The sequence below is a fragment of the Cucumis sativus genome, chromosome 2 (genome assembly GCF_000004075.3).
Source record: "Cucumis sativus cultivar 9930 chromosome 2, Cucumber_9930_V3, whole genome shotgun sequence".
Taxonomy (NCBI): Eukaryota; Viridiplantae; Streptophyta; class Magnoliopsida; order Cucurbitales; family Cucurbitaceae; genus Cucumis; species Cucumis sativus.
Genome location: NC_026656.2, coordinates 14,702,670 through 14,728,239, shown reverse-complemented (window position 1 = coordinate 14,728,239; position 25,570 = coordinate 14,702,670). Strand labels below are relative to the sequence as shown.

At 31.9% G+C, this 25,570-nt stretch overlaps 3 protein-coding genes and 1 non-coding gene across 4 annotated transcripts; 3 read left to right on the top strand and 1 right to left on the bottom strand.

Moving 5' to 3' along the window:
* The first annotated feature begins 1,992 nt into the window (after window positions 1-1,992).
* WRKY54 (probable WRKY transcription factor 51) lies at window positions 1,993-5,263 on the top strand. Its single transcript, XM_004148403.3, has 3 exons — window positions 1,993-2,352; window positions 2,491-2,637; window positions 4,760-5,263. The coding sequence occupies exons 1-3, from the start codon at window positions 2,057-2,059 to the stop codon at window positions 4,932-4,934; spliced, it is 618 nt and encodes a 205-aa protein (XP_004148451.1). The 5' UTR covers window positions 1,993-2,056; the 3' UTR covers window positions 4,935-5,263.
* Window positions 5,264-8,009: 2,746 nt separating this feature from the next.
* LOC101211931 (small GTPase LIP1) lies at window positions 8,010-14,232 on the top strand. The gene is made up of 7 exons (XM_004148402.3): window positions 8,010-8,634; window positions 10,270-10,361; window positions 10,447-10,588; window positions 11,870-12,174; window positions 12,625-12,678; window positions 12,784-12,914; window positions 13,816-14,232. Exons 1-7 carry the CDS (start codon window positions 8,544-8,546, stop codon window positions 14,009-14,011), a joined length of 1,011 nt encoding a protein of 336 aa, XP_004148450.1. The 5' UTR covers window positions 8,010-8,543; the 3' UTR covers window positions 14,012-14,232.
* A 686-nt stretch (window positions 14,233-14,918) lies between these two features.
* Window positions 14,919-14,998, bottom strand: TRNAL-UAG. The gene has a single exon. It is a non-coding gene; the product is annotated as a tRNA-Leu (tRNA).
* A 1,681-nt stretch (window positions 14,999-16,679) lies between these two features.
* Window positions 16,680-19,754, top strand: LOC101211535 (UBP1-associated protein 2A). The gene is made up of 2 exons (XM_004148401.3): window positions 16,680-18,300; window positions 19,366-19,754. The coding sequence occupies exon 1, from the start codon at window positions 16,786-16,788 to the stop codon at window positions 18,286-18,288; it is 1,503 nt and encodes a 500-aa protein (XP_004148449.1). The 5' UTR covers window positions 16,680-16,785; the 3' UTR covers window positions 18,289-18,300; window positions 19,366-19,754.
* Window positions 19,755-25,570: the final 5,816 nt, after the last annotated feature.

Below are 25,570 nucleotides of genomic sequence, written 5' to 3'. Positions count from 1 at the left end.
AATAAATTAATAAATAGCCAACCACTCATTTCTATCCACATTTTTTTGTTTATTAATTTTCTTTTTCTAACAATCACGTTTTATTTCATTGCAGATTAAATCACAAAAAGTTATTTATTTAAGTTCCTGCCACAACCACTTGGTTTTTAATTAATTTTAATAAATTAAAATATTTATAAATATAGTAAAATGGTTTATTAGGAAGACGGAATGAAGAATGAAAAAAGTGAAAGTTGAAACTAGGTTTAGTAGGAATAGAAGACTAGCTAGTTTATTATCCGGTCAACTAATGATCATATTGATGTATAACATTATAATATTAGTAGCATAAAGTTTAGGGACTTGAGCTCTCATCAACTTACACTAAATTCATCGGTGATAGACTACTATGATCTATATATTATTGATAAATGTTATTAATGTCTATTTCTGATGGACAATGACATTTTGCTTTAATAATTATAAATATTATTTTCAGCAGTTTTGTCATTTAAAATGAATCAATATTTTTAAAAAAACTTGACTATGACAAGTACACAATTTAATAGTATATCAAGGGTAGACCTTTATCATTGATATACCATTTTTATATTCTATCACTTATATATCATATATCTTTGTCACTGACAAACCATTTTGATAATAATAGTTTATTATACATAGACTTTTATCACTATCATACCTTTTTCTACCATTTCTACATTTTATCACTAACAAATGTTTATCACTTCCGTCAATTTCATATGTTGTTAATAATTTTTATGCATGTTATTGATGAATCGTTAATATGTTTTTAGGTGATTACTTTTTATTATAATAGACTTTTTTTAAAGTCTAGTACCAAAAATTTCTGTATGTGAAAATGGGTATAACTAACTCAACTCATATATAATAATATTAGTAAAATTATTTATTTATCATAATTGATAGGATTATTTATTGTTATTATTTCTAATCTTTTTTAATTGATTGATATGATAGATTTCATAACATATAAGCATGAAAAATAGACAGAAGACACAATTTCATATATATGAATGGTGTTACCATTAGTAAATCTACTAATATGACACATTATTGTTGTTCAACGACACGAATCGTTTTCTCGATGAAGTAAAAAATTCAACATTAAATTGAATATTCTAAAAGTTAATTCGAGTATAAGATCAACTAATTTAAACTAGACAACTTTAACTAAAAAGATGAAAGAATCAAATCTTCCAACTTCCAATTCTTATATGTATTGTTCAACTCAATCACCGATTGATACATGTTGATAATATTTTCAGTAGTTTTGAAACAATAACTTCAGTATATTTTCACACTCGAAAAACTTATAAAACGTTAACTAGGTTAGTATTGTTGAAGAGAATAATAATTATATTGTCATATGTGTGCTTCCACCCTAGAATGATCCACTCATTTCAAAACTAAAAATCAGCTCCAATTTTCTCATCTTATAATTTCCAAATCAAAATGGTTTTTTTTTTCTTTAAAGTTTTACAAATATTCTTGCTTTATATCATTAATGCGACCATGTCAGATTCTTACAAAGACTAAAATAAACTAAATTTTCCTTAGCTTTGTTAGATTGAAAAGCTTCTAATTATTAAAGTATATAACAATACGAATTCATACGCAGAAGTAAATAAATTAATTAACAAAATTGGACGATTTCAAAGAACATAGAAACCAAATTAAAATGTTTTAAAATTTCTAATTGAACATATAAATACATAAATAATTTTACTCCATTAAAAAAAGTGAAAGTAATGATAATTGTACAATAAAGTGCCCAATACACGTCACCATGGTGACGTCATTCACTCACTCTAGATTGCCACGTGGCCCCAATGAAGAACTTTCAAAGCATCTTCCTACTAGGAAGCTGCTATGAAGGAGAGAATAAAAACAAACATTTTTTTAAAAAATATTTTCTTATAATTTTTTTGTAAAATATATATATATATAATATATATCTTTTATTATAAAAACTCATCCACTCCTTACAACCAGCTGCTTGTTTTCTTTTCACACCAAGTCTATTATTCCCCCAATGGCCAGCTTCCCTTATGAAGATTCAAACCTTAACCCTAACCCTAACCCTAATAACTATACTCATTTTCCTCCGATTCTCGATCCCGCTTCTTTCTTTGATTTTGAGCTCTCCGATTTCCTTTTGTTTGGCGATGACAACAATATCGTCGTCGACCAAGTTGCATCGTCCTCGCCAAGTATGACTTCGTCCGAGAAGATCACCAGTGGAGGAGTTGATAGTGGTGGTAGCTCTACTGTAATCGATACCGGATCTAGCGTAGTAGTTTCTTCGTCGGGAGCGTCAACGACATCTATGCAAGTGCCTTAATTAGCTCTAATTAAATCCAAACCCCTTTTCTCTCAACTTCAATTTGCTTGTTTTTATAATATGTTGAGAGTTAATTAAAAGAGGTATGTTTTTAATTTTTTCTTCTGTGCCTTTGTGTTTTGCAGAAGAAGCAAAAATGGAGAGAAGAAAAGGAAAGGGGAAATGGGATGTAGAGTTGCATTTAGAACCAAATCAGAGCAAGAAATCATGGATGATGGCTACAAGTGGAGGAAGTATGGGAAAAAATCTGTGAAGAATAGTCCCAATCCCAGGTAATTAATTAAATTAATTCATTATTATACACCTTTAAGTTAAACCCAAAAATAATATTAGGAAGCTAGCTTATGATGTTGCTAAACTTATTAACCTTTCAATCCAAGTATAATGTTATAACTAGTTGAACTATGTAACATAGTACTTGTAAAAGTTAATATACCAAAGATATAATTAATTAAACCTAAACTCAATCTAATTAAATGAAATTTACAAATATATCTTAATCCTTGAACTATGTTTATGTATTAGATGAAGTTTAGAATTGATTTGGTTCAGTGCCTTTTTAGTTAATTAGAATAATTGAGTTTATGGTCCATGTTGATTTAGACATGTAAATTTATAGATGTCATATTCAGCTGTCATGGACCATGTTGGAGGCGGCTTGAGTAGTCAAAGCAGTAATCAAGTAAAGTTTTAGATAACATAATATATATATATATATATATATATATATATATAATTGCTATGTGATTCACATTAGATTTTGGAGAGAGTAGAATTTTTAAAAATATGATTGTATAGGAGAATTTATAAACTAATTGATCTATTGGTTCAATTGAGTTTTCGAGTTATTATTGTGTTTTAGTTGGATGTTGAGTTCGAATTGAATTAAAAATGCAGAAAATATATTTTAGAGATGTGAAAAGAAAATATAACAAAAAGATAGTAAGAAAGCATCACTAAATAGAAAGACTTGTTATCAAACAATTATCTTTATTATCTTGAAATAGAAAAAAAAATATTTTAGTCTCGTCATTAAAAAAAATCAACATGTACTATTTATAGCCAGAAATCTGTTTTCTTTTATTTTAAAAAATTATATGCAATCTATATAAATACTATAAATAAGAGAATGAAAAAATAGAATATTTCAAAAAGAAAATTAATTTTGTATTTTAGTAATTTTTTTTTTATAAACGTAAACAGTTTGTTAATTTTAAAATTTTTAAAAATAATGAATAAATAGAATAACCTCATTGACTAAATTAATTTTTTAAAATATATATTCAAAATTAAAAGAGAGTATTTTAACTTTAGGACTATATTTTAAAGCCAATATCAATAAAAGAAAAATGGATTGAGAGTATTTATAAAAATTACCCTATTTATTAATAATAATAAATAGGTAATCACTTTCTTATTCTTGAGTGTTTTGTTTTTATTTTTATCTTTTGGAGTTTAGTGGTTTCAACTTTTGTTCTTATCGCTTTAGGATATTGTATATGTAATGTATACAAGCATGCTTCATTATTTTATATTTCTCATTCTTTCCCCAATTACTTTAAAAGACACATTGCCATATTTTAAATCAAAATATTTAATTTTAACTTTATTCTTTGTTTTAAAAACTAATTATAAAAACAAAATATTTAATTTTAACTTTATTCTTTGTTCTAAAAACTAATTATAAAAACCATATACAAAACATTTTCAAATATACCATAATTAATGAACTATGTGTTGATAGACACTGAAAGACTTTTATCAATGTCGATCAATGCAGTATTGATATACCTTTATCAATGGTGTATCAATACCTATAGTAGATAGAATATAAATTTTCTTTTAGAAAGGGATACCTTAGATGATCAGTTGACACATTCAAGCATTTTCACTATAATTTGTAAATATATGTTGGTTCATTAACTACGCTATATTTATATCTGAAATATTTATATATTATTTTTATAAATTTATCAGTTTATTAATAGACATTAATAGAAGTCTTTCAGAGTTTATCGCTAATAGAATTTAAAATTTTGCTATATTTTGTCAATATTTTCAATGAATTTGTCATTTATATTATTATTTTTTCAAATCATATGCAATAAGCACGAGTATAATAGCTTTTTTTTAGTTAAAAAAAATCAAGAGATTATTAACTTCAAACCCTATGACCTATAAATTCACAATTTCATTCTTGGTCTCAAACACTTCTAATAAGTTATCAAGTCTAATATGGTGTAAAGTCTTTTAACGCACGAGAATTAACTTTAAAATCTAAATATAATATTGTAAATTCGATTTTGAATTAGTTTAAGTAGAAAGAAAGATGATAAACATACAACATATATACATATGGATTAATACAAAAGTATGGTTTTAATTTGGATACAGAAATTACTATAAATGTTCAAGTGAAGGATGCAATGTGAAGAAGAAGGTGGAAAGAGACAGAGAGGATGCAAACTATGTGATTACTACTTATGAGGGAATTCACAACCATGAAAGCCCCTTCGTTGTGTATTACAATCAATTGCCATCCTTTACCTCTGCCTCTACTCCCACCTAGCAAATCCTATTTTCCGGAACTTATATAGTTGTCGGATCAGGTTTAGATTGACTTTCTAAGTATTTAAAAACATTATTTTTTAATCATTTAGTAGGTCAATCCAAACATACCCTAAATTATAATATGTTCATTTTTATTTCCATGTATAGGATCAATTTTGTATTTTGTATAAAATTTACATAGATAAATATAGACGTGAAAGCTTTTTGAAATAATTAGCAACGTTTTATATATAATTTCAATCTATTGACCGATAGACTTCATCGTTGCTATATTTGCAAATTCTTATGAACTACGTTATATTTAGTAATATCTCGAGAATTGCCACATGATTGCAATTGTCCCATAATTAAAGTCATTTATTTTCTTAACCGTTGTATCCTTGTTTAGTTCAAAATAAAATCAAAAGGGCACCCAATGTTTTTGCTATTGGTTTAATTTGACCCATCTCTTCAAGTTTAATTTAAGTTTCATTATTGTTAGCTTAAACATATCACATAGGCTAACATAGTTTACTCTTGTTGTTATAAATAGGGCAAGAAACTTTAGAGTCACTAAAAAGTTGTTTGCTTCTATTTATCTAAGTTATATTAGTCCTAAAAATATGTATTTAATTTAGGATCTTATAAACTTTAATAGGTATTAAGTTTAATCCATGGTTTAAATGTGATAAGGGCATTTGGTTTCGGACACATAATTAAGGGTAGGATTTTGCTTGAACTATACATAACTCGATACAAATAAATGTAAGTCCACATGCGACAAGCATGACATAATTGAGTAGCTTTGCAAGCACATTTCCATTGGATTGGAAGTATTTCAAATACTCACCATCACAAAAATTGGATTCAACGTCATTTAATAAGTGGGGTTACGGATAAATTGTATGACGTTGTCCTTGTATCCCTCGTAATTAAGAAAAGACTATCAACGACGCCTACAAAGATTGTTGTAATACCTCCTTTGATGACATTATGTTACCGTTGACACGACCAAAAACTTTTTTTTGATGGCAGATATTTTTCCCACCATTCTTAATTTGCTTTCATCCATGTGCCATTGAAGCTCATTTTTTGTGGTAGTGCTCTCATACCTCTTAGACTATTTACAACCATATTATAAGAATAAAGACAGTAGATGAAAGACACAACATATAGGGTTTGATGGATCAAGACAATTTAATATATATATGTAAATTAAACTAACTTTTCTCTCATTCCCTTAGCACTTATTAATTTGCTTTTATTAAGCTTGTTTCCCTTGTTAGTCTAGATTGATCATCCATTAACATTTAAGGGGTTAAATAAAACTTAGTTTTCATGATTGGAACAAAATCTTTGGAGATGTTTAGCCCATGTGTTTGAAATCAAATAATGACTAGAGACACTTATTTTTTAAGGGGTTTTGGAGAATGGAAATCACATATATGTTTGGATTGTAGGGTTTGGAAGCGTAGCTAAGTTTTTTGAAGTCTATATAGAAACTACTTAACCCTAAGTTAAGTTTTTTTAAGGTTGTGTTTGTGAACTTATAATATCTAGTGTATTATTGAATCTTGAATAAAACATTTAACCTATTCATTCTAAATGAAATTTATATATTAATCATATCTTTGTAATCTTTCATTAATAGGTATTTGCAAGTAGAGCAATTAGATCCCACGTATTAGTAGATATAGTACAATGCAAAAAGAATTTGTTGATCTTGTAGATCAAACTCTCAAAGTCTATCAATGATCGAATTATCTTGAAGTCCATTAGCCGTAGAATATGTCATTAGTAATTTTTATGATAATAAATGTAAAAATGACAATGTCTTTTTTATTTTTAAATAATAGTTTTTGGTAACAAAGTAACGATCATTCAATAGATAAGATTAAACCTCCAACCTGATCGAAGAATGGAAGGTGATCATGTTAATACCCCTAAGCATATATTTTGTAAATATGTTGGTTCATTTTGTTATATTTGAAAATAGTCTTATTAAGTGTAACTTGGGGTGTGAGATTTGAACACATGACCACTTATTTTCAGAATGGGAACATACATATACCAGTTGATCAGTTGAGCTCATGTTGGCAATAATAATAAAATTGTAAGATGGAGTTTAGAGATGGAATAGTAATGCATTGCTTAATAAAAACTAAAGGATTATCAAACGAGGTTAAATAAAGAGTAATTTACATAAATGTAATAAAACCCAAAATATTTACGGCATGTATAACAAAATAAGAAAAACCATGACGTGCAATCATTTTTTCATAAATTTCATATATGCCCTTGTGATTTATATTTTTTTGTGATTTATTAATCTCGAGCCATCTCGATGCAATTAAGATACATGATAGAATAACTAAAGTCAGAAGTCTTTCATCCTAGGCATCTCAGACAATGTATATGCTCAAGATCAAATAAAATTAAGTCATAATTCTTTCATCTCGAGCCATCTCGGTACCACTAAGCCTGAGATCATCCAATAACTAAAGGAAGAATTCTTCCATCTCAGGGCATCTCTCAGGGGATTGTATGCCCGAGATCGAATGAATTAAAGGCAGAAGTCTTTCATCCAGAGGCATCTCGAGACAATGTATGCTCGTGATCGAATAAAATAAAGGCAGAATCTTACATCTCAGGCCATTTCGGTGCCACTAAGCTCGAGATCCAATAACTAGAGGAAGAATTCTTTAATCATGGGGTATCTCAGGGGATTGTATACCTGAGATCGAATGAGTTAAAAGTATAATTCTTTTATCCAGGACCATCTCGATGCCACTAAAGACCAAAATTCAATAACTAAAAGAGGAATTCTGACATCCTGAGGCATCTGCATCTTGGAACATCGTATGCCTAAGATCGTGTATCAAAATCTACACGATTGTGAATCGTGTGCGTGTGGCCAATTTATGGCGTGTTAACTGTGGTACTTTAGATTATGAGCATGTGAACTTTTCTCATATTTAAAATTGTTCTATACATTGTAAATATTTTGACATTTCGTTATATCTTTAAAAAAAGTTAAAATAAAAATAGAAAGAAAAAAAAGCTTAATATTTAAAATAAGAAAATAAAATGGTTAGATATTTTTTTTAAAAAAAATAATCGATGAAGGGTCGTTTTGTAAACGGACATTCACCAATGCCCTTCGTCGGTTTTCATTTCATCTCTCTTCTTACGCGCGCGGTGATATCGCTCTTCTTCTTCTTTCATCTTCTTCCCAAGCTTCTCAAATCTGACTATACTCTCGACTTTTCATCTCTTTCAGATCTCACTTCCTTGCCCATTTCCCAGATCCTTAATCCTCACTTCATTCTTCATTCTTCATTCTTCTCCAACCTTCAAACCCTCCGCTCTTGTATGATTCCACCAACTAGATCTCTGCTCTTACCTCTCTACAACAAACTATCGACTCTCTTCAGAGATGCTTCGACATGGGTTTTCCGATTTCAGCTTTGATCTGCATTTAGTTCTCGTGTAATATGGATTTCAGATTGAACTTAGAGGTGTCTATGCTCAGAAATTGTTCTTCGTGGAGATTGTGTCATTTTGACGGTACTTAATTATTGAATTCGTCTTTGGAGGTGAGTACGGGTTTGAGGGTTTGAAAGAAAACATGTTCTGGAAGGACCGTGATAGAGAGCACAAAGAACTGAATGGCGGTCCTTTATGTGGGCAGGTTCGAGTGCTTGTGGTTGGTGATTCAGGTGCTTTTTTTTTCAATCGTTCTATAGTTACTTTTCTTCTGCCTTTTGTGATTGAATGCTTCTTTCTTTTTCTAGTTCTTTTTTTCTTCTTTTCCTAGTAGCTCCACTGAAATGTTATGTTACTTGGGTGCGTGGTTTTGGCTTCCTTATTATCTGTTTAGGTAATCTGGATGGGCAGATGATTATTTCCATTGCTGAGTTTAGAGTTTAATATGCCTAATGGAGGATGTTATGGTTTTGATCCTCTTCATAGAGTTTATTGGAGTTGGAGGGTTAATTGGGCTCCTTTGGAGTTGTCTATATTTAAATGGGAACTTGACTAGTAAAGACTTTTGAAGATTTCAAAATCAGAGTGTTTTGGCACTGTGGTGTTTCTTGACATAAAACTGAAAGATTTCATGACTGACAATCTTTTGCAAAAAAAAAAAAAAAAAAAAAAATCCATTTGGGGTAAAATGTTTGATTTTAGAGGAAACTTTATCTCATCCAGAACGTTTTAAATAAATCTGCCTTATTTTCACTTCAACAGATAATAGATCCCGGGGGAAGTTCTTAGGCCCTGAGGATTTCATCAGTTTAGGTCAATATACTTTTGAGACTTAGACTAGTTCTTAGCTGAATTGCAAATAGACCATCTTTCATTACGTAAAAGTACTAAAGAGTTCAGTTCCCCATGTAAAAATCCAGGTTAGCTTTTGTGTTTTAATTTCAGGTCTTAGTTGATTTAGTAAATGGTACTTTGTCGTTTGATAATTCCTAAACACATTCTAGGCTCGAAGATATTTTCTTGAGAAGTAGGACTTATTTTGATCTCCTTAGCTTTGCCAACCTTTACCTACAATTCTAACCTTCCAAATTTTCTTATATAATTAAAAGCATATCAAGCAACTTTTTACGGGAACGGAGAGATGAATGGCAGAAAGATTGATTGGATAAATAATGAAAAGTTTTTCCAAGTCTACTTTTGCTGTGATTTGGATACTATAACATGATTTTTCCACAGTGACCTTGGGTTGAAGTGTGGCTACACCTCTCCTTGGGTATCTTTATGTAAAACATAACAAAATAAATACCTTGTTCTTTCCATAAAATATATTTCTAATGTATTCTTTTTTGTATTGTCCTCATGTATTTTTTGATTTGTTAGCAATGAAAGCTATTCTTTTCATTAAAAATGTACATGTATACATATGTATATCTTTTGTTTTCATAATGTAATCAAATTTTATCTTTCTCAAAAATACAATTATCTGACAGATGATAATTGATGCTTGGATTGGGGATTCTCTGAGCTAAGGAGTAAACATTACTGTCTGTGCTTGTATCTTGGATGCCATAAATGCCTAATTTATACATGCCTGTATGTTAGCAAAGTTTGTTGCCTGTGGTTGGTTGATGACTTTAAAAAACTAGATAAAATTGAATTTCATTACTGGTGCTTAGTTTGGAGCTTCTCTGAGAAAAAATTATATTGCTCGTAACTGATTTATGTTTCTCATTTAAAATAATAACAATAATAAATAAATAAATAATAAACTTGTTAAGCGTTTTGCTATTTTGCTATTATTTAGTTCAGTCCACTCTCAGATTCCGGACATATTTCTCTGGATAAATAAAATTTCAATAATTTTCTAGGAGTGGGGAAAACTTCTCTGGTTCATCTAATTGTAAACGGTTCTTCCATTTCTTCTCCTTCTCAAACTATTGGCTGTACAGTTGGAGTTAAGGTAAGACTCGTTTTCTGTCTCTAGTGACACCAGTTATTCTTGGAAGTTCACTACTTATCAATGTTTCTATTTACACTTTTAATAGCATATCACCTATGGAAATGCGGGTAGCTCTTCAAGTAGCATAAAAGGTGATGCCGAGAGAGATTTCTTTGTCGAACTTTGGGATGTGTCAGGGCATGATCGCTACAAAGACTGTCGCTCTCTTTTCTATTCTCAGATTAATGGTGAGACCTTTTTGTGCCTGTCAATTTCTCATATTTATTTAAAAATATTACTTACGAAACTTTCAACTTGTATGAATGTGTCTTTTTTAGGATGTTGCCTAGACAATGTCAGTAGGCACTAATCATTTGCAATGTACTGTACTGATAATTTTGGTTGATTTATCCTTGTGTCTGGTATATTTCTGAAGTTTCTTAGCCTGCTAAGGCATTAGTTGGGCTATCAAATACATAAAATTTATGAAGCACATTGTATACATAAAAAAAATACACAAATATATATGTAGAAGAGTATATACACAATAATAATAATAAACATCCCTGGAAATCAAATGATCTATAGCAAAGGAAAGGTTATAGCATGTAAAACTTAAAAGGTAAACAATGTTCAAAATTGCTATTACTTAATAGAAAGTTTGGAGTAGGAGAAGAAGAATTCTGAAGAAATAGTAGAGAAAGTGGTCTGTCGTGGACTTGTGGGTAAATATGTTGATGTGCTGGAAAAAAAAAAAGAAAAGTAAAAAAACCACGTTTGTATTTAGGATCAGGATTTTTTTTAATCTACGTGCCTTAAGGCTTCAATGCAGACAGGTGCTAGAGTTGTGGCTAGCACATAGCTCAAATCTCAGTGTGTCTTTAGTAAGTACTAAATACTAATAGTATCCAAAGAAGTTATTTTTTACTGAACACACCCATAAAAGTGTTAGGCACCCCTGACCTTATCAAAAGGACCTTCTTTTAGCATTGTCTGCATTGACGGTGCTCTCTATGTAAGATGAACTTGGATTCCAAAGGGCTAGTTTTTAGAACTTTCTGGTTTGCTGGAAATTTTTGGAACATGCTTTACCAGCCTTGGTTGGCAGGTGACTATAACCCTCAATTTTTGTAGGCCACCCTTTTGAAAAAGCAGAATGCTTGTTCTTCAATTTTTGAGAGCTTTCTTTTTAGATTTTATGTCTTGACAGAAACATTTGAGTCTTCAAAATTTAAAGGATTAAAGGAAAGGTCATTTGGGTATTTTATATTGCTCTGTTGCTCTTTCTTGGGGGAAATTTGAGGTCCCTTCTAATACTTAACAGTTTAAGTTCTTTTAATACCATTTTCCCAAAAGAACAAGAAAGAAAAAAAGAAATATCTGACTAGGATTGGGGCTTGACTTCTCTCCTTTCTTTCTTTTTTTCTTGATAATTTTACATTTTCTATATAGACACTTTTTCCTTAAAACTTCCTTTTTTTCTGAAGATATATGTTTTATTTCAGTTCATGCTTAAATTGTGTATACAGGCGTTATTTTTGTTCATGATCTTTCCCAGAGAAGAACAAAATCAAGCCTACAGAAGTGGGCAGTAGAGATTGCAACGATTGGGACATTCTCAGCTCCCTTAGGATCTGGAGGCCCTGGTGGTCTTCCCGTGCCATATATTGTTATTGGTAACAAAGTGGATATTGCTGCTAAAGAGGGTACGAGAGGAAGTAGTGGTAATCTAGTTGATGTTGCTCGCCAGTGGGTTGAGAAGCAGGGTCTGCTTTCCTTCAGTGAGGAAATCCCTTTAACTGAAAGTTTCCCTGGCGGTGGAGGACTTCTTGCTGTAAGAACTATAATTCCTCCCTCACATTTCTCAATAAACTTTGTTTTTTTAGAAGAAACAGAAATTTGTCCAAATCTATATCTAATATGTTATTTGGATTGTGGGTAATAGCTTTGAATTCTTTTATTGGTCCGATGGTATGGTCAAACGTTTCCATTTCATTCATGTCTTCTATACTTCCCTATTTCCCCCATCTTTTTGAAGCAACCCAGTACTTTGTGCCGTTGAAAAGTTTGGCATTATTTGAGAGATGAATTCGCTAGTGTGAAAATGTAAAATAATGAAATCTAAACCTCTTTGAGCTTTTGGCTAATTGACTAGCGAATATCCTTGTAAAAAATAACACCCCAATTCCTTTTGATTGTAATGATAAAAACAACATTCTGAAGCTGCGATTGTTACTCTACCATTTCAATTTCATTTATCTAACCGTGGATATTCTCTACATAGGCTGCCAAAGAGGCAAGATATGACAAGGAAGCTGTGACCAATTTTTTTCGCACGGTCAGTTTTCCTTTCCCTAATTTTCTTGTTTCCTGCTATTCTTTTACTTGTAAATCACAGCTCCTTTCTCTCCCCATAGTATCCAATGTGTTTTGTTTTTTCCAGCTCATCCGGAGAAGATATTTCTCAGATAGTTTACCTGCAGCAATCACTTGGTCCGTTTCTCCAGTTCCAAAATCTGTACAGCGCCTTGACGACACCATCAGTGATGAGGAACAGTCCTACAGTCGTCCAAGGTACTCTTTTCAGAAAAATGCTTCTTCCTTTTCCCCTTTTTGCTTGAAAGTTGCAAACTGTTTTTCCTCTTTTAAATCATAGGCTTTCGTGTTAGGGAGTGGGCGTTTATCTAATAGCAAGATAATTCCAAAATACTATTTGTTAGTATGATTCTCGTTGGGTTTATCCATTTATCTTTTATCCCCTTATAAAATAGCAAACTTATTTACAAATATAACAAAATTGCAAAAAAAAAAATCCACTCTGCAGTTTACAAATATATCTCAGGTACGAAATATAGTATTTAGGACATATTTATGGGTAATATAGCCTCAATTAATGGTTGATGGGTTAAGAGTTCAATCTATGGTGGCTATCCATCTAGGAAATTATTTTCCTACGAGCTTTCTTGACACAGAATATAGTGTCAATAAATGGATAAGAATATAGTATCAATAAATGGATAAGAAGTTAAGGGTTCGATCCATGATGGTCACTTACCTTAAGAATTAATTTTCTACCAGTTTTAACATCCAAATGGTGTGGGTCAAAGTGTTCCATGAAATTAGTTGAAGTGCGCGTAAGCTCGTCCAAAACACTCTTGGATATTTAAGAAGAAAAAAAAGGACAATTCTGAAAGTGGAAGGGCAATTAGTAGGGGGCATGAGTTTCAACTTGTATTCAGCAGTTTCTTGGTGCTTCAAACAAAGGAAAGAAGTTTTTATATATGAATATTTTTTAAAACTATTATATGGTTAATTATCAAAATGGCCTGAAAGAAGACTTTTAGATCACTTATTTGCAAATTCCTCTATGTAAAAGCACATTGCAAAATGCTGATGTGATTCCATAAGATCTCTTCCTTATATAATACATTAACTCCGCCCTAGCGTATTGTACTGATGTTTGAACTGATTGCAGTTTCAGCAGCGAAACATACAAATACAACGCACTTCCTCCGCTCCCAGCACAACGCAATCTTACTCCACCTCCAACGCTTTATCCTCAGCAGCCATTTTCAGCCTCTGAGAACTACAGCCTTCCAAAATTTGCTCTTTCAGCCTCCCAGGAGATCAACAATTCTAGCCGGTCAAAGCGCTCAGACATCAACGTATGATTCAATCTGTCAATGACTAGCATGTGTGATAGCAATAGCTGTGGTATACTATTAATATAGCTGTGTATGAGTTGTCTGGAGTTTTGGTTGATATAAAATCAGTTCATTAATTCTTTCATGGCTTGAGGGATCCGTCTCTGTAATTGGTACTTGATTCACAGTATGTTTAATGATATAATGTGATGATATAGAACAACTACACCCCATTCTTTCCAATCTAACTGCTTGTTCTTGTGCCTGATAAAATTTGCTTCAATTATGGTCGGACTGATGATAAAAATTTTAAATTGTCTGCACATATAATTATTAAAATAAATACGTACTTTTATCCCTAAGTTTTCAACTTTCAAAATATTTTTTTTTGTTAAACTTTTCCATTTCTACGTGTTTAGTGTGTACACTAATATTTCGGATTGTGGAACTAAACTAACTATTTTAGCTTAGTTATAAAATATTAAACATTACGAAGGGAGAGATTGAACTTTCAACTTTTAGTTATAGATGTTATGTCAATGTCACTAAGTTGCATTTTGGTAAACATTTCTATAGTTTGTGTGATTGTAACCGCAAATAAAAGTTACATTTTGGTAAACATTTCTATAGTTTGTGTGATTGTAACCGCAAATAAAATTTAGTATGTGATTTGTAATGGTTATACAGTGGGTAGGGGTGTGTAAATAAAAAAATGATTTTTTTGGAGAAAAACCATTTTTTTCATTCTTCTATTTTCTTTTTGTTTTGTGGAGCTGTTTTAGTATTATTATTAAATTATCTCTTCTCTTTTCATTGCAACGTGGGAAGAGTGCATATGATTATGCTGTTTTCATTTTAGCTTTTAATGTTGTGAAACAAATTCATCATTCATTTTATAATTTTTCTCCAAAACACAATTATATTATTTAAAACTTGACAGCTGTGGGATTTGAACCCACGCCCTTTCGGACCAGAGCCTAAATCTGGCGCCTTAGACCACTCGGCCAAACTGTCATGTCATGCAATAATGAAAATAACAAATTAACTTAAATAAAATCAAATTATATCATGATTATTTGATGGCACTTTGTATATTTACAACGCGAGAAAATATTAACGTTCCAAAGATTATATTAAAATTTATTAAGTTAGACTTCGTTTTTTTTACCATCCAAAATTTTAGTGTCCAAGAAAAAAAGATTAAAAGAAACATATATTTATTTTGTTTCTAATTGCTTCCACTAATTTTTCACAAAGTTGAACAATAAAAGAATTAGCTATTGATGTTAAATTTGCCATACATCCAAAAGTAATAAGTAGTAGTTTGAGTAATGATACGACTCTTTTAGACGAAACATATGTGTGTCTATCACACACTATCATACAACTACTTTGAAAGGTTGACAATAGATTGATTTAGGAAAAATGTTGGAAAAGGTTAACAATACGAATAACTTAACTCGTTCGCTAAACAATCTCAATTCACGCATTTCACCTAATATTTCAACGATGACCATAAAGCTAGTGCTCAGGGAACTAGAGTAATGGGAAACCTTTTCATTTCCTAGAAGACCCACTTGTGATGATAATGCTCAAGTTGATGCATATTCACCTGATTCGTGTATGTAGTGGATGATTTTGGATAGCTAACATGGAAGTGAAAGTTGTCTATATAGTAATTATGGATGTTATCATAGTACCAATTATTTTTCGAGTTATTATGGTTACAATAATGTGATTTAACCCATTGATCTATACATAGGATAAAAAATTCATCTCGAATTAAATTAATATCAAGTCTTGTAACACAACTTTAGAACTCAATGACTGTATTTAAACTTTGGTACAATGAATGTCCTATCCATACGTGCTAAAAAAAGTATAATCATCTTATTTTTTATGTCTATAAACTACGACATCAGGTAAAAACCTAAAATTAAACGACACAATAAAAAAAACATGTTTGAGAATGATTTTAAAATTGTTAAATCATTTTAATCTTTTAAAACCAGTTGAACATTTAATTTTATCGTGATTGTCCTATCATCGGATAATTAAAAGTAACGAAGAAATTTAAAATATATATAAAAAAGATTTAAATCATTATAAAGCTACTCGAAAAAAGGAAGAACAATATATAAACGATGTTTAAGCAAAAAGTAATAGAATATATAGATGAAAGATAATCTAAATGCATACATGACACAAGATTTGGTAAAAGAGTCAAATCCCACATCCAATCACTCTTTTCCAGACTTCTTTTTTATTTTCTCACGTTGAAAAGTTATAATTGATAACAACTATCAATTGTTATCGTCCCATAGCTAGTATTGATGATAAGATAATTTTCTACTTGCATACAAATACTTACTTTCAAATTTTTTCAAATTGAAATAATAGCAATTGATAACTATTACAGGTTGGTGTTACTTATAAATGTTATCAATGATAACTCTTAATTTAGAAAATGTGTTATATATTATATCAGTTTAAGGATAATATTTACTATTTTTGTAAATATTTTGAGGTATATTTTAAAGTTTATTTTTGCAAATTGTGGTATTTGGTATAATTTTCCTAAAAGATTGGTTAAGAGTAGAAAAGGGAATTGGGCCGGGACAAAAAGATGGGCTACACGGGCAAAGGCCCAAACAAAAAGTAAAATCTGAATTTGTGATCAACAATACCTAATCTCTCTCCATCATCACTACTTCGGTGCCGCATCGTACCCACTCCCACCCTTTTCTTTCTTCTTTCTCTCCAAAACCCTAGACCTCCTCTGAGCTTCCTCTACTCCTTCCATGGCCAGAAAGCGAAAGCTCGATTCTTCCAAAACTTCCGACTCCACCGAGCCTCCCAAGAAGCTTCAGCAACAACCTCAAGCTCCTCTCGACGAGGCCAAGCCACAAGATGAACCCCTCAAGGAAGCTGTTCCTCAAGATCTACCCCAATACGATGTGGTTGAGGAAGAGGACGATGATGACAACGAAAACGACAACGACAACGAAAACGACAACGATAACGACGACGATAACGACGAGGAGGAAGAGGAGGAGGACGAGGATGATGAGGACGAGGATGATGAAGGCGATGCGAATGTTAATAACCACCATCCGACCCCCAAGATTTCGACTTCCTCGGCTGCTGTTGCGACTACTGATGATGACGATGAACCCATTCACAAGCTCTTGGAGCCCTTTACTAAGGACCAGCTAATTAATTTGCTTCGTGAAGCGGCGGATAAGCACGTGGATGTGGCTGGAAGGATTCGAATGGTTGCTGATGCGGACCCGTCTCATCGGAAGATTTTTGTTCACGGGCTTGGGTGGGATACAAATGCTGAAACCTTGATTAATGTGTTTAAGCAATTTGGCGAGATTGAGGATTGCAAAGCTGTGTGTGATAAGGTCTCTGGTAAGTCCAAGGGTTACGGTTTCATCCTCTTCAAGAAGCGGAGTGGGGCTCGAAAAGCACTGAAGGAACCTCAGAAGAAGATTGGGAATAGGATGACTGCTTGCCAGTTAGCTTCGGTTGGGCCTGTTCCAACAACCAATGCGGTGGCGGCTCCTCAAGTCCCACCTGCTTCAGAATATACGCAGAGAAAGATTTATGTGAGCAATGTTGGAGCTGATGTAGACCCCCAAAAGTTGCTAGCATTCTTTTCCCAGTTCGGTGAAGTTGACGAAGGACCTTTGGGACTTGACAAGATGACGGGTAAGCCTAAAGGTTTCTGTTTATTTGTGTACAAGTCGATAGAGAGTGCTAAGAAGGCTTTGGAGGAGCCTCACAAGAACTTTGAAGGTCATGTCTTGCATTGTCAGAAGGCCATCGACGGTCCCAAGCCAGGGAAGGCTCAGCACCAGCATCATACACCAAATGCTCCGTTCCAGAGGAATAAGAATCCTAATTATACAGGTGGGGCGGCTTCTGGATCGGGGCACTTGATGGCTCCTGCAGGGCCTGGTGTTGGTTACAACCAAGGACCTCCTCAAGGATTGAACCCAGCTATTGGTCAGGCTCTGACTGCTTTGCTGGCAGGTCAGGGTGCTGGGTTGGGACTCACTAATTTGTTAGGGACACTTGGAACTGCAGGGCTCAATCCAGCTGTTCAAGGGGCGGGACCTGGAGTACAAAGTGGGTACGGGAGTCAAGCGAATATAAGCCCTGGGGTGATTGGATATGGAAGTCAAAGTGGTGTGCAGGGTGGATATCCAAACCAACAGATGGGACAGGGTGGAGCTGGAAGAGGAGGGCAGCATGGTGTTGGGCAGTATGGTGGTCCCGGTGGTTATATGGGGCACTAGTGCCTCGATGTGGTACAGATTCACTCTCCTTTTACTCCAAATTCTTTTGTTTTAACTTAAGATATGCATACTAACATATTAATGATTGAACCATAGAGCTATGGAGGAGTTTATTAGATATTGTTATAGAATGATATGACCTTAGATTAAACAAAAAACAGTTATTGATAGAGAGGAACATTGGCTGGTCTCAATACTTCTGTTAATGACACGACTATTTGATGGTGGCAATATGGTCTTTCTTTTCTTATGCTGTAGGCTGATTTCATTTACTAACACATCTGTCTGAATCATGGAAGCAAGGTAGTGGTGTGGGGTTTTCACGATAAATTATTTGAACTTCTGTAGCTAAGTTCAATATCGTTCTTTGTGTGTTTAGATTTTGGCTGTATATTTTTGTGTGGGCTTATTTTAGGTTTCTGTGTGATGCATTTTAGTTTTGTAGTTTTGTTTGTTGCATTTAGTTCTTGCACTAAACCAACATCTAGCTATTTAGCATCCTTTTTGAAGCAGTATATGTTGGTTTACAATAGAATGATTTAAAATCTGATGTAAAATTTTGAAGAGACGCTCTTTTTTTTGTTCTTTTAATTCAATGTTTCATTTTAAAAGTTGTTTTCCTTCTTCCTCCTTCTTACCTTTCCCTTTCTTTTCCTTGCTTCTTCTTTCTCGGCTTATTTGATTTTTCCAACATCATTTTTTTTAGAAGCTAACATTTTGCCTCCTTCGCATCCTAGAAACCAATTAAGTTCCCATTTTTATTTCATTACCTGCTTTCATGGGGTAAGGATGTGGACGTGGTTCTAATCTCTAATAGTTTTGTTCATCTTTTCTTTCATTTTGTGCTCTCACAAGTAGTTTTGCTTCACAAATGTCAAATTAAGTTCTTTTCTTCTCAAATGATGATTTTGCTCATCTTCATGTCTTAACTAAAAGTATTTATCAAAATTCAAGACAACTTTCTTCTCCACGTGACATCCTGAATTTAAATAGCTATATTGAACAATTTGGAAAAGATGGTTCTGAAAAATTTGTTTTCTGAAACTATTTTTTCATGCTTTCTTATTCGTTGTGCAGATCTCACTCATATGTGCGTCAGTATTTTTGTACTGATCAGGTGATTCTCTGAAGTTTAAGGAGCTGATGCAAATGACGTTTTCGACCCTCTTCATTTAAGCTCCTTTTTAAATCTGTAGTTTTTGATCTATTGAAGATTTGTTTCAAAGATTTGGATCAGTTTTAGTACTTTCTAGTAAAACTATGTAAACTCTAGCTCAATGGTTGACAAAAAATATTTCAAACTCTTTTTACCCCTATGGTTTTAATAGATCTTGGACTTGTCAGTTAAGTTATGATTTATTGTCTTTCGTTGATTTGTTTTACCATTGTCCAACTAAAACTCTATGCTTTGCAAGACTTCATACCCAATTATTATTTAGATTCATTATCTTTATTGCTCTTGAAAATTTTGAAATTTATCTTTATTCGTATTCATATTGACATTTTTTTTATGCCTTAGGGAATTGTAAAACATGGGTCTTTTTAGATTATATTTTATCTATGACATTTGAATCCAGGACTGGGAATCAGCCTATCCAAACCATTTTTCTTGTTTCATTACCCTCCCATCTTTTCTTCTTTCTACAAGCTATTGTTATTATACTCAAAAGAGTTTCTGATTTTAAAATATTAGTCACACTGTCCTTTGATGAATAAATGTAAACTTTAATCGAGCTTTCTACATATATTGGGTTTACTAGTGGGCCAGCTGAGGTCTGGAACACATTATCCATGCAACGAGTATTTGTTTGCATTTGGTAGTGAATATTAATGTAATCAGGTTACCCGGTTGGAACGAAGAGCTACTATTTCGCAGATTGTCTCCTTTGTAAGGTATTTTCATCTTTTGTTTTTTGCTTGGAGTTCCTTTTGCATCGCCAGGGGCTCTGAGGAATTGGAGCAATTTTATCTGAAAACAGCATTTCTTATTTGCATTTCTATATTTTATATTTTCACTTGGAATCTATTAGTGTTTAAATGTTAACTGCATTTAAACACCGGTACTTTAATGTTTTCAATTTAATAAGTTAAGAGGGTTGGGTTTAGGTCTATAGACAACTTAGATTGATAGTTAATCCGATTGGTTTCTTGAGCTCATTATTATTTTCTTTGTATCTCATAATAGATATTACTGTCTTTAGTCATGCTAAAATTATTACGTCCAGCCTTGTCTACCTTTTCTCCTTTTTATTTATTTTATTTTTTTCCCTATTTTCCTCCTCTCATGAAGCTGGCCTGCACCATTCAAATGGTAAGCATCTTTATACCTTCAATCCTGTCAAGACATAGTTGCTCAATATTTTACTAGGGTACTACTTTATACCTTCATGTTTTTTTATCTCGTGTTTATAAATTGAGGGTATGCCATGACTGGTGCAGTTTATTCTTAGCACTGGTTGAATACTTTTTGATTCTTTTGGAATTGACTGTGCTTGTAGGTAGTTCATTGTTTTGCGGGCTTGCAATTTTCTATAAACTTGTCAGAAAAGTTCATTGGTTGGTATCAAGAAAAATGGGGTGCTTTACAGGACTGTCTTCATTTCCTTGTATTGATCTGTTTTATTAACAACTTAAAAACTCACAATTCCTATGTTACATTTACTTGCATATTACATCATTTAGTTTCTGATTTAGTCACTGGATCTCTGTGGTTTCTAAGTTGTACAAGTGTCAAAAGTGCATGATTAACTCGCATATTAGATAAACTTCATTCTAGTCACTTATGAAGTTGAATGTATTTTCTTGTACTAACATTTTCTGGTGTCTTTCCTCTTAGCTGTTTCAGCATTTGCTGACGCATAGATATTCCTTTCGAGAACCTCTCCTTTGAAGTTAACGTCACAGGATATAGGAATAGAACCAGTCAGAAATGATATTCACCTTAATTGGCTTATAACTTGTCACATTGGTTTGCTTTGCTTCGATAACCATTCTTCTGATCTTTGATTTGCTGAGGTGAGCTTCTGTTGTTCGAGATCCGGGTTTAGTCTGCATGTATGAATCACTTCTGATGCCATAGGTTTTTCCAGTGTCTTAGTTCTTTTCCCTTCAACATTTAGAATTGATCCTTAACATCCAAGTTTCTGAAAGTATCTCTAGGATGGCCTTCCATAGTTCTGGAAAGAATAAATTAAGCTTACATTTTAAGATTTTCAAAAGAAAGCCTTTCTTACCTTTTGGGATCATACCGTCCATTTGAAGGACTCCAAGATTTGGCCTTGTTGGAACTAACCCTAACCAAAACAAGTTTTGAACGCTTTGGGTTTTTATATAAATTTATGTAAATTCATTTATCAAAATTTGAAACTAGTTTGAAGTGGCTGGGTACTGATGTGTAGTAGAGAACAAAGATGGGTAGTATTTGATCTGTAAAACAAACAATTGTTCTTTGGACATATTGTAAATAAAATTAAGATTTTTTATTGTCAAAAGTTTTCCTTGTTATAGATATGTAAGCTTTTAGGGATGTTTTTCAACTCTTGTTTCTTTTTGTTCGACCAAAACCATTCTAAAACTCTCTCGTTTGACGCTGTTGTTTTTCAGATTCTATTATTTTGTTTTCGACCTTTTGTCTTTAACTGTTTGATGTTTTTAATAGTTCAATTTGGTTAATTTCTTTTTGCTAAAACAATATATGCATTTTAATATGAAATCTTGTTTAAATGTATATGAAAATAAATGAAATAAAGTTTATTGAATTAGAAATCTTATTAATATAATTATATATGTTTGCAAAATGAATTATATGAGGTATAAAGTTTAAAATTGTTTGGGAAGAGGAGGGCTTCATTCTTTTTGTTACGTAAGATATTTTCACATATGATTTGAGTAAATAAATAGCTTTGCAAATGTTAATCATAAAAATTTAAATCTATTAGGATATCGTGAGATTGGACGTACTTAAGTTATTTTAAAAATTAGAAAATTGAAAATTAAATTGAGCTAAAATTTGCTATACATTTTAAATATTTTGAGCATTTTGTGATTTGTACTAATTTATCAACTATCAAAGTGTAAATAAATTAAAGTAAAATAAAAAGAAAAGGAAAGATCAAACCAAAAAGAATAAAAATATAAAAGTAGAAGTTGAAATTGTATGAAAATATGTGATCATAATGTATAATTGTTGAAAGTTTCTATGACAGAAGGCAATGTAAATTTAATCGAAAACATTTTCATGCTAAGAATCAACGGAAAGCATGGATTTGACTCTCTAATAATAATTTAAAAGTATTTACATTACACATAGAAGTTTTAAATTTGTTATTAAAATAATAATGAATGATTAAATGCACTTTTGTATAATATTAAATAAGCTAATCTTAATTATTTTAAATTCATCTCTAAACAAGTCGTCCTAAAACAGCAAAAGAAATGAAAAGGGCATATAAAATAAAATAAAAAAAGTGATTCAAACATTAAAGTATGGCAATAAATTATGTCACCAAGTAAATTATGGTAGTTAGGTGTTCGTTTAGTTTGAATATTCTAAAAGTGACACTTCATTTTTTCATATTTGAAAATGGTTTAGATTAAACATTAATATACTAATTGAAAATTTCAATTTACCATACTTTTTTTTTTCTTTTGTATGATTGGTCGTCTTTTGCTCTTTACTTTCCAAATCAAAACTTTCCTATCTCTTTCGTCTCCTTGTTTCATTATGTTATTTTTCTTGGTAGAGATAAAGAGTTGGAGACGAAATAGATAAAGAGATACCAAAGTTTCATATTAAAGTTTCGATATTTAATACAACGATATCGAAATAAGCTTAAATACTGTAAATATGTACTAAAATATGTTTGGTAAGTTTTCTATGTATAAAATAAACTTAAGCTAAATAACATAATGTAAAATACTTTAACGTGGAATACTAAATATTCAAACATTTGTTGCTAATGGATGTGAATAGTTCAACGACATGGAGTTTGAACAAGCTTTTCCAAAAAGTTGGCAACTAAACTCGATAGTTACTTTGAGTTGAGTGAGTTTGTTGGGTACTTTGCTAATTGAATGTATGTTTTGAGATTTAATTATCAAGTTGTATCATTTTACTAACGTCTCTTAAACTAGATAATTCAACTTAAAATACATATATTCATATCCTTTAATCTTTAATTTATATACTTTATTACTTTATGTGACTTCTTTATTTACATCAAATATTTTTCATTTAATTTACTAATGAGAAATTAACTTAATGAAACATTATCATGTTTCCTTGTGAATCAACTTGATCTTGTAGCTAATACTACGTAGTAGTAGTTGTTGTATTGACCGATAGTTTAGAATTTTATTTGATCGGTTGGGAATAGACCTTCAACAAGCCTCGTTTTTTGACCTATCATATGGGCAAATCTTTGAAAGTTGTGTGCAAGTTTGAACAATAGAGCTGTCAACTAAACAAGCATTGTCGCTAAGCATCATAAAAGTCATAAATATATAAACAATAAACAAGGCAAATTACAAGGCATTGGTTGCAACAAGTATGAACCAATGACTTTCGGTGTCTTGGAGGCAATTTGAGTCACCATTTGTGCAAATACAAGAATGTACCACAAATTTTGAAGAGTTTGAATCTTCATTTTGTAAGCAAATGCTCTTTCGATCTTGAGTGAGAGTGGGTGGATGAAACTTAGAGTTGGAAATGGCTCCCCAAGCAGTTTGTTTGGCTCAAACAATCACTTTGAGAGTGATGCTTCAAGACCTTCTCCATTGGCCTTCAAACACAAACCATTGGATGTCAGCCTAATTGGGGCAGCATGTCACCATCATGACTCCAATGACTTGAAATAATGAACCAATTGCTCAAAAATATTATTGTATTGTCATTTGATGCTTGGGCACCTTGATCACTTTGTGGATGATACATAACATAGGAAGTTGAAGCTTTAGAATTTGGATCTACATGTCAATGAAAAGGTTGAGACATTTATGTTTTGATATCTATTAATAAGTTTCTATAATTTCTCCACTTACAAACGCTTAAAATAATTTAGGCTTTTTAAATTTACGTACCTTGTAACCTTGTCTGTAGTAGCTAAAACTTTTTAGAAAAGTTGGGGTTATTAATCTGAGTCCAATTAGAATCGAGAGCATACATGTTTCTGCAGGTTTTACTTGACCTTCTCTATAATAATATATATCTGCCTACCGGCTCATAATGCTCAATCTAAGTTTTTTTGAGCACGGTGAGCGTTAAAGCAACTCATGAACAAAAAATCGACATTATCAACCTCTCTTTGATCGTAATCGTATTCCCTAATAACAAACAATGAAAATGGATTTGATCCTTCAATTATAAACTCAGCATGATCTATAAATTCATTAACAATCGTTGTACAACTTTCGTTTAATGGTTTTGTTACAAATTTAATTGCTTTCAAAATATCCACTAAAAGAATATACGTGGACTTCGAAAACTAGCTTATTGTCTAATGTGCCAAGATTTAAGGGCTTTTCCTTCGTGCATCAAAGATCATTATCATAATTTAAGCTTGAAACAATCACTAAAACTTATGGATTTATGTTGTGGATTGTTGTTAATCCTTGAGTTACACGGTTGTTCCAATCATTTGCATTTTCCATCATTTCACGTATCTCGTTTCGTAGACTCATTGCTACCACCTATATACCATAATAAAAACTTGTTAATGAAATGATTTATTTTTCAATTTTTAAATGTATGAGATTGGTTTCATTTAGAATATGAAAAAAAAAATGTTACATCCCGTTGATTTATTTACATAATGTTCAACAACAAGCTAAAACCTTGTAACCATTCTTGGGGATCGAAAACTTCGATTTCCAAAGAAGTCATTACCATCATCAAGAAAGCAACATCATCTTGGCTAACTAATATGGTACTTGTCGGCAATAACCATGAAACCACTCACGCCAAAGCACATCTATAACTTTATAGAGTTCGACAATGATCTTATTCAATAAAAAAAATGGTTATATTGAGTCAATCCTACCTTAGCTTGTTTTAAACCAAGAAGATAGAAGTTTCTTCAATTGTTCTATATGTAAGAGGTACATAATTGAACCTCAACTTAATTGCTTCATCTTCAAGTTAATGGCAGATGGTTAAGTCCCTCCACCACCATGCTTTGGGTGAGAGAAGGCCAGTTTGCACAAACAAGTTTAACACGACGTCATGTGTTCAAATCAACAATCTATCTTCCTTTTGTTGACAAAGACAAGAGTAATCAGAAAATAT

Excerpts from the sequence above, each read along its gene's own strand:
- LOC101211931 (XM_004148402.3), top strand. The coding sequence starts at position 8,544 with ATGTTCTGGAAGGACCGTGATAGAGAGCACAAAGAACTGAATGGCGGT. Across the intron at positions 8,635-10,269 it reads GCTTGTGGTTGGTGATTCAG|GAGTGGGGAAAACTTCTCTG; the intron begins GTGCTTTTTTTT and ends ATAATTTTCTAG. Across the intron at positions 10,589-11,869 it reads TTTCTATTCTCAGATTAATG|GCGTTATTTTTGTTCATGAT; the intron begins GTGAGACCTTTT and ends TTGTGTATACAG.
- LOC101211535 (XM_004148401.3), top strand. The coding sequence starts at position 16,786 with ATGGCCAGAAAGCGAAAGCTCGATTCTTCCAAAACTTCCGACTCCACC.
- WRKY54 (XM_004148403.3), top strand. The coding sequence starts at position 2,057 with ATGGCCAGCTTCCCTTATGAAGATTCAAACCTTAACCCTAACCCTAAC. Across the intron at positions 2,353-2,490 it reads GGAGCGTCAACGACATCTAT|AAGAAGCAAAAATGGAGAGA; the intron begins GCAAGTGCCTTA and ends TGTGTTTTGCAG. Across the intron at positions 2,638-4,759 it reads AAGAATAGTCCCAATCCCAG|AAATTACTATAAATGTTCAA; the intron begins GTAATTAATTAA and ends ATTTGGATACAG.